This window comes from Alosa sapidissima, chromosome 7 (assembly GCF_018492685.1).
Source record: "Alosa sapidissima isolate fAloSap1 chromosome 7, fAloSap1.pri, whole genome shotgun sequence".
NCBI lineage: Eukaryota > Metazoa > Chordata > Actinopteri > Clupeiformes > Clupeidae > Alosa > Alosa sapidissima.
The window spans coordinates 29199045-29206699 of NC_055963.1; the positions used below are offsets into that span (position 1 = coordinate 29199045).

Below are 7655 nucleotides of genomic sequence, written 5' to 3' on the forward strand. Positions count from 1 at the left end.
GAAAATGTGCTTGTAGTTATTATTATTATACTGCCTCAATATAAATTGCGCATCCATGGCGTGACGTAGGCCTACCCTACGTTTTTCGCGTCGACACAAATCAAACCAGGACGTACATCGACCGCCGTTGCTAATATAACCGCGTTCATGTCATTTGAATTTCATTGGGTCAGATGCTTGTTCTTAAAATGCGTATCTTGAATGGTCAGTTTCTTCTATATTACCAAAGTCTGTAATATTGTTTTATATTATTCTGGAATATGATGACTCCATTCTCACAATTAAGAATCGATATTTGGTTAAAACGGAAAATGCTGCAAGCCAAACCCTCTTTTTTGTACAGTGGGACCTCCCCAAATGATGATGTAATTCCTTCAATGACACAAGGGTGGCCATTTTGTTAGAAGTTTTAGGGAGCGAATCGAGAAGCTGCCTCCGTTGTTCTACTTTGAATGCAGCAAACCCGCTGAAAAACTTGTGCAACCTTCGTATCAAGATTGCGTTCAAAATCGTTTCAGATTTGCACCGCTGCTCCTGCAAAGAAGCGTACAATTATCTGGTTTCGTGAGCTGGTAAAGAGCGCGAAAAATATCCTGCCATTCATTTCGAAAGCATGGTCATTGTTAGCCGCCTAGCTTGATGGCTTATGCCTCTCATGGCCGCCGGTGGTAGAATTTTATGAAGGAGACTCGTTCAACGCACACACTGCAACCAGATATCCAGTCCGCGCAACAGCGACCTGGAAAGTGATTATTTAAAGACGAGCATTGCCTGCTACAGTTTCATTTATTTGCACGATTTATCTTTGCAGTGTAGCTTAAATTAGCAAGCTAGCCAGTTAGCTACCAGCAACCCTCGCGTAATTTAGTGCGGAGGATCGAGTGGCAGGCCAACCCGTACGGTTAAGGAAAGAGGGTTTTAAGTTGTTAACTAGCTTTTCAAGTCGTTTATTTTCAAAATGGCAGAGTGTTACATTCGTGTTGCTGAGGATGAAAACGAGGAGCCAATGGAGATTCCATCTGAAGACGATGGCACCGTTTTGTTGTCGTCTGTGGCTGCACAGTTCCCCGGAGCCTGCGGCCTGCGATACAGAAACCCTGTGTCTCAATGCATGAGAGGGGTTCGCTTGGTTGAAGGAGTACTCCACGCACCCGATGCTGACTGGGGCAACCTAATTTATGTCGTCAACTACCCCAAAGGTAGAGTGAATTTTATTATGTTTTCAGCCAAAATAATACTGATACAGCTGTCGCTTCTTGGGGTCAACGTTGCGTTCAAATGAACTTGCGTCCTTTGTATTGGGGCCTGTATCTAGCAGATGGGCCATATTGTTGAATGGTTGCTAACGTTACTTCTGCGGCGCTGTTGTCGCTATCAGTTAAAACGCGCAGATTCTTGTTTTGTTTTGTTTCTATTTATTTGTTTTTTCTTCTGTGATAAAAGTGTATTATCAATTTGTTCTATGAAGACTAAATGTATTCTGGTGTCATTCTTGCGCAGATAACAAGAGGAAGATGGACGAGATGGATGCTGCTTCTGCTGTGAAGATAAAGAGGGGCCCCCTGAAGACCTCAGATCTAATTGTTCTCGGCTTGCCTTGGAAAACATCAGAACAAGACCTGAAGGATTATTTTACTACATTTGGTGAAGTCATCATGGTTCAGGTAAGATGATTCACCTTACGCACTGTAATGTTAACTCTGAGGGAATGCAACGAGTATACTCGGACAGAAGTGTGTGATTTACTTGTAATGCTTTACAGGTCAAACGAGATGTTAAAACCGGCAACTCCAAAGGATTTGGCTTTGTAAGATTCACTGAGTATGAAACCCAAGTGAAAGTGATGTCCCAGCGGCACATGATTGATGGAAGATGGTGTGACTGCAAACTGCCAAACTCTAAGGTACAGTAGGCTGCATTACTAACCTGGCATTCCTTCCATTACACTCGTATTCCTTTCTGCAAACATTTATCCAGAATGTCCTGGATTTTCTGACTTCACAATGCATTTTTTATGAAATTGGTCAAAGTTAGTACATTTCCTACAAAAATGAAGGATATTTGTGTACTTATTAGCACTTTCAAACCCAATTTCTGTTTCTACTGCTGGTGTGAAGTGGATAATGGATCGTGTGGTGATATGAATGGTACTGATGTGCTGTAGGCTGGCCCAGATGAGCCCATGAGGAGCAGAAAGGTGTTTGTTGGCCGCTGCACAGAGGACATGACTACTGATGACCTAAGACAGTTCTTCATTCAGTACGGCGAAGTCACAGATGTTTTCATTCCCAAACCCTTCCGGGCCTTTGCCTTTGTCACCTTTGCTGATGACCAGGTAAGTTCAATGGTTGCACTAGAATTCACCTGATTACTTGTATTATTATTATTTTTTTTTTAAGTTTGTCTGCGGAATTGATTCTACTGTGTAATGATCAAGCGTCTTGGTGTGTGTGTGTTTGTCTCCGTGTTTGTCTCCTCTCCCCTCCATGTAGGTTGCTCAGTCCCTGTGCGGTGAAGATTTGATCATCAAGGGGACCAGTGTCCACATCTCCAACGCTGAGCCGAAGCACAGTAATAGTAGGCAAATGATGGATCGTGGGGGTCGTTTTGGGGCTGGATTTGGGGGGCAGGGGTTTGGCAATCGCAGTCCCAATAGCGGGGTAAATTTCGGGGCACTCAGCCTGAACCCAGCCATGATGGCGGCGGCGCAGGCAGCTCTCCAGAGCAGCTGGGGCATGATGGGCATGCTGGCTAACCAGCAGGGCCAGACACCCGCCACCGGTGCCAACGCCACTGCCCAGAGTACCGGTAGCCGTGAGCAGGGTCAGACCTATAGTGGTAGCAACAGCAATTATGGCACCCCAAGCTCAGCTAGCCTGGGATGGGGCACGGGCACCAACTCTGCCTCAGGCAGTGGGTTTAACTCTAGCTTTGGGTCTAGCATGGAGACTAAGTCTAGCTGGGGAATGTAGAGAGGTTTGTTTTTTGTTTGATTTGAGTTTGTTTTCTGAAAGTATTCAAATTTGTAGATTATATGGTACATGGGTAAGTACTTAGAGAGGGAGAGGGAGAGAGAGAGAGCTATTTGTAGTTAGATGCTATGTTCATTGTGTTTCAAAAAGATGCCTAGAAGTTTTGTAAAAGATAAAACAAAATGTTGGTATTCTTGTTAACTAATTCCCTATAAGAGTTATATAGAGTGGTTGAAAAGTTGTGGCGTGGTTAAATGTATTTAGATACATTAATTTTGGTTTCAGTGATTACATTAATTTATTTTGCTATGTACGTCACATGATTTCTGACAAAGTTATTTAAATCACACTCAAATCATCAAATTTAATTTTGCCCTTCCCAGTTCATGTTTTAGATAATGTAACTTAAAACATTATAAACTGACCCTTGGTCAGTTAATTCGGAGACTGATTTGAGTTCTGTTGTGTGTAGTTGCTTTTGCATTTTCGTTTGTTTGAAGCTTTTTTAAGGTGAAGCCTTCACAAATCTCTTCTGCAGTTCATCACCTCTTTTCCAATTTCCCTGGAAGAAGCCCATCGTTGGCCGCAATGTTCGAGCGAGCTCAGTATCAGTACCCCTCTTCCCATGTGTAAATGCTATGCCATCAAAGAACACAGCTTCACTCTGCATTTACTGTGTTAGACGGTGGGTGTTGCCTTTTTATCCCCTTTTCAATGGATGCTTGAGTCAAAAAAAAAGGATTAAGTCTGTCAAAACAAATCAAAAAAATTCTGCTGAGATGAACAATGAGTGAGATGGTGGTGATGGATTGTTGGTTGACGAAGAGTGAGCGACTGGGTATGAACGAACGGACTGAGAGAGAGAGAGCGAGAGAGAGAGACAAGTGAACGCAAGTGTGAAAAGAACTGGGAGGCTGTGAGAAGAAACTGTGTTTGAGCGAGTGTGAGCGGGATCCGCAAGTACGAGTGCTTTTTTTCTCCTTTTTTTTTTTCCCCCTTCTTCCAGGACCAGCTGAAGGACACTACATTTTCAACTTTAGAATTCTATGATCTTTCATCCTTTCCCTTCTATTATCTCTTAATATGACAGGTTAATGAATATAACAAAAGAAATAACATGTAGTGGACTGTTAAGAAAAATCTCTAAGTATTTGTATCCTTTCTGCCTATATATATATATATATACACACATATAATCCGATGTGAATGTTGTATGGCGTGTGCTTATATTCTCCCTGTTACTCGCTTGTTAGTGTGAATATGTGATGTGATGCTGTTGTTTGTGAGAAGGGCGTGGGGGGGGGGGGGTTGCCTGGGGTGTGTGTTTGTTTGGGTGAACTTGAGCTCGAATGTGAAGAGGTGTGGCGAACGAGAGCTATTTCAGTGTGCACATGGTGGATGCCGTGTGGTGGTGGTGGTGACAGTTATGAGAATCCCTATTGATATTTGCTTTTGTTTAGTGTGTGTTTTTGAATGCATTTTATATGTTTTGTGAAATCAAAGGGAACTCTCAAATAAAATTAATTTGAATAGGTATTACGACTACTTGATATTGGCTTATTCTCTGCCTTGTGATTTTCCCTTTTGTGGTTCTTCTCTTCTTTCCTTCTCTTTTGTGGCTTCCATTAATTGAACTGCCCAAACTTATTTAATTCGCATGTGTAGGGACCTTGGACATCGCAGACCCAGATTAACATCAGATCCCAGAGTGAAGGCACTGTTCGGGGAGCTGAAGACTGGAGTTGGTGTTGTGTTGGGTGGGCGACTCTCCCAACATGATCCAACTATGGAGACGCTGCCGAATGCCTTATACCTGAAAAGGGACTTCTACGCATCCATGTATCAAGATTCCCAGGGGAAACCTTTTAATGAAATTTGAAATGGACACTTCCAAATTGGGTGGAGCTCAAAGCAAGTCCCTTTTTAAAATGCGAAGGGCAGGGTTTGGGAGGGGGGGTGTGGGGATGGGTTGATAATCATCGGAAAGGGATTTTTAAAAATTGGGGTAAAAACAAAATGGGAGCGGAATGTCAATGTCTGGTTAATCAGTCCCACTCCAGTGACTCATTTATCTCCGTGACCCGGAAATTCTGTTTTCAGACATTGTTTTTATTGTTTCTCAGCTGTATTTCGCCAGATAATGTTTTTTGGTCTTGCTTTTGAAAGACATTTTTATGTTTGTTTTTTTTTTCCTTCTCAGTAATGTTTTGGTTAAATTTCTCATCACAGTACAGCCATTGGTTATTGTAATTTAAAATGGTGAGATTTTGCAGGTTGCAAAGGCATATTTTTTCATAAAGTAATCTGTAGAACTTTCCTGTCTCTTGTGGTTGGAAATGTTCATGTTGAGTCAGTCAAATGGTCTGAGATTCTAGGCCTGTCTTTGGGAAGTCGATAACGTATGATTGGAATTTCTTAGGCAAGTTTTGGATTTTTGGAGAGGCTAATAAAAGATTTCTGCAGGAATGCCATCACATAATGTATTGAATTTCAAGTCTTATTTTTAGCCCTTCAAAATATAAAATAAACATTTAACTTTGTAACTGCTTGTTGATTTTCTCCGTTTAGATTTTGTTTGGATAAGCTGTAGAAATAATTGTCAAGTACATTTGTAAGAGCCTCTCTGTTATGTTAATTATAGTTTACTAGCAAAACAGTGTTACATTTTGATGATACAAAAGTCGTTGAATCTTTGAATGGGTAAAACATTTAATTTCTGATGGCGGCCGGTACAATAGGACCCCAGTAGCTACCTTTAAAAGGGAGTGAAACAGGAGCTAAAATGGGTTAGTTCGAGGCCTCTCGAAAAATGTCATGATGGAGATGGGGAAATACTATCATGCCTGAGCAAACTTTTACTTTGTAATGGTACCTCAAAGTTGGTCTGATTTCAGTCAGATCAGTTTCTGTGATATATTTGATCCAAACAGTTAAACCATACAAAGAGTTTGAATTTAAAACAGAACTATAGAGATGAGATACACAGATCATATGGATGATGGCAGTTTGATGCTGTTTCACCATGGACAATCATGAATGTGACCAAATCCATGCAAAAACATAAAGGTCCTGCAAGGCCATGCACAGAGTTACAGAAGACAAAGGACTCCAGCAGTAGATGCTGGTTAGTCACATGCTTTCCACTCAGATCCAGAGTGGACACGGACTGCCAAGGTGCACCCACAGCCATCCTCTCCTCGCTAACCCTTTCTTCCCCCCCATCAGCAGGAAGAGAAGGTCTTCCAGAAGAAGTTCTTACAGGGCGAGCGCTCTTGTGGGGTCGGAACAGAGGTCTCCAGGGTACCGTTCAGAAGACCCTCATGGTCGTAGCTGGTCAGGTTCTCCTCTGTCAAGTTCTTCTCTGTCAGGCCAGCCAACATCTTCAACAGCAGCATCCTCTCCTCAACAGCCAAACTCTGGGAAAAGCATTAAGCAGATTTAAAGATCAAACCAAATGGGAGGCATTCTTGCAATAAATAGTGAATAGATATATTTAATTAACAATATTATGGTAATTCAGAAAGCTCAATCCACTTAAGGAGAAAAGAAAGAAAACAAAACTAAATAAAAATGTTGACAATGGGTAGAATGTAGTGTCTAAATAACAAATATCTGCCCTTAATATACTGCTTTGCTGACTGCAACCTTACCACCACCCAACAACTAATAGTCTTCACAACAGTACAGTAAATGAGGCTTTAATTCTCGCCAAATGGAAAGGGGACTATTCCCATAAGTGTGGTGTGGACCCACCTGATTGCTTAGCGGTTTCTCCTGCACAGGCAGTGCTCCGGTCTGGCCTCCACACCACACGATGAGAATCAGAGGGACAAGGCTGGTCAACACTCTCATGGTGATCCAGGCACTCTGTGCTACTGAACAAGTGTCTACTCTGATGAGTACTCCCATGTTTTTATAGACCCTCACACAAGGAGCTCTGACACAGCTGTGGAGATTCATTAGGAATATTTGATTAGTTATCCATTTCAAGGAGTTGTTAGGCATCAGTGTTTTGCTGGAACATAAATTAATACAGTGTAGCAGTTTTCTCTTGCTGGGACAGATGTATTCAACATAACTTCCCTCATCATGAATAAGTAATAGGAAAGTGAGTCAGTCCTTTCCATTATTAACCAGAAGAAAGTTAACTCAGCCTAATTCCAAAATAAGTTATTCAGTGTCTTCTGAGATATGTTTCATTAATTCCTTATCAAAGGGATGTTTTCTTTCACAACAAGAAAAACCGTGATCATCTGGTAACAGTAAATGCAATGCTGAGAGCCATCAGGCTATGCTATCACATTATCAAAACATCTAATCTTATCAACAGTGGCAGATTTAAATAGCATATATTCATATATTACATATATTCAAGAGATGCAGAAATAAATATATACAAACCAGTACCTTTTGAGAGTTAGGTGGCGGTCTTTGTGGACGATTTCACTGGGTCGTGGATGTATCTCAGGAGAAGCACAGTTCATTGTTCTGGGCAGACTTCACTCTGACAGTGCAGCAGCCTATGCATTATTGATCGAGCAGAGCAGGCTGGTGTCCATTTACCCCCCTGCCCCTTCACCTGCTACCGTCTCCTCATGCAAGGGATGATTCAGCAGCATCCATCCACCCACACGCAGCCATTTGAGTGCTCTTAACAAGGTTGTGTTTTTATTTACAGGCCAG

At 41.9% G+C, this 7655-nt stretch overlaps 2 protein-coding genes across 4 annotated transcripts; one reads left to right on the top strand and one right to left on the bottom strand.

Moving 5' to 3' along the window:
• Positions 1 to 372: 372 nt before the first annotated feature.
• tardbpa (TAR DNA binding protein a) lies at positions 373 to 5515 on the top strand. 3 transcript variants are annotated; one of them, XR_006032699.1, is made up of 7 exons: positions 376 to 1199; positions 1501 to 1664; positions 1763 to 1903; positions 2165 to 2335; positions 2493 to 2577; positions 3511 to 3657; positions 4638 to 5515. XR_006032699.1 is itself a non-coding variant. In XM_042097048.1 (6 exons), the coding sequence occupies exons 1-6, from the start codon at positions 959 to 961 to the stop codon at positions 3603 to 3605; spliced, it is 897 nt and encodes a 298-aa protein (XP_041952982.1). In that variant the 5' UTR covers positions 375 to 958; the 3' UTR covers positions 3606 to 4508. The 3 variants fall into 3 exon arrangements, 2 of the variants coding, with proteins under 2 accessions (XP_041952981.1, XP_041952982.1); XM_042097048.1 differs by lacking the exon at positions 4638 to 5515 and having other exon boundaries at positions 375 to 1199; positions 3511 to 4508; XM_042097047.1 differs by lacking the exon at positions 4638 to 5515 and having other exon boundaries at positions 373 to 1199; positions 2493 to 3654.
• Positions 5516 to 5610: 95 nt separating this feature from the next.
• On the bottom strand, positions 5611 to 7451 carry sst6 (somatostatin 6). The gene is made up of 3 exons (XM_042097062.1): positions 7380 to 7451; positions 6726 to 6918; positions 5611 to 6388 (listed from the first exon to the last, which is right to left on the bottom strand). The coding sequence occupies exons 2-3, from the start codon at positions 6879 to 6881 to the stop codon at positions 6194 to 6196; spliced, it is 351 nt and encodes a 116-aa protein (XP_041952996.1). The 5' UTR covers positions 6882 to 6918; positions 7380 to 7451; the 3' UTR covers positions 5611 to 6193.
• Between the last annotated feature and the right edge of the window lie 204 nt (positions 7452 to 7655).

Coding starts and splice junctions, on each gene's coding strand:
- tardbpa (XM_042097047.1), top strand. CDS start 959: ATGGCAGAGTGTTACATTCGTGTTGCTGAGGATGAAAACGAGGAGCCA. Junction 1,200..1,500: donor TGTCGTCAACTACCCCAAAG/GTAGAGTGAATT, acceptor ATTCTTGCGCAG/ATAACAAGAGGAAGATGGAC. Junction 2,336..2,492: donor TCACCTTTGCTGATGACCAG/GTAAGTTCAATG, acceptor CCCTCCATGTAG/GTTGCTCAGTCCCTGTGCGG.
- sst6 (XM_042097062.1), bottom strand. CDS start 6,881: ATGGGAGTACTCATCAGAGTAGACACTTGTTCAGTAGCACAGAGTGCC. Junction 6,389..6,725: donor AGAAACCGCTAAGCAATCAG/GTGGGTCCACAC, acceptor TGCTTTTCCCAG/AGTTTGGCTGTTGAGGAGAG.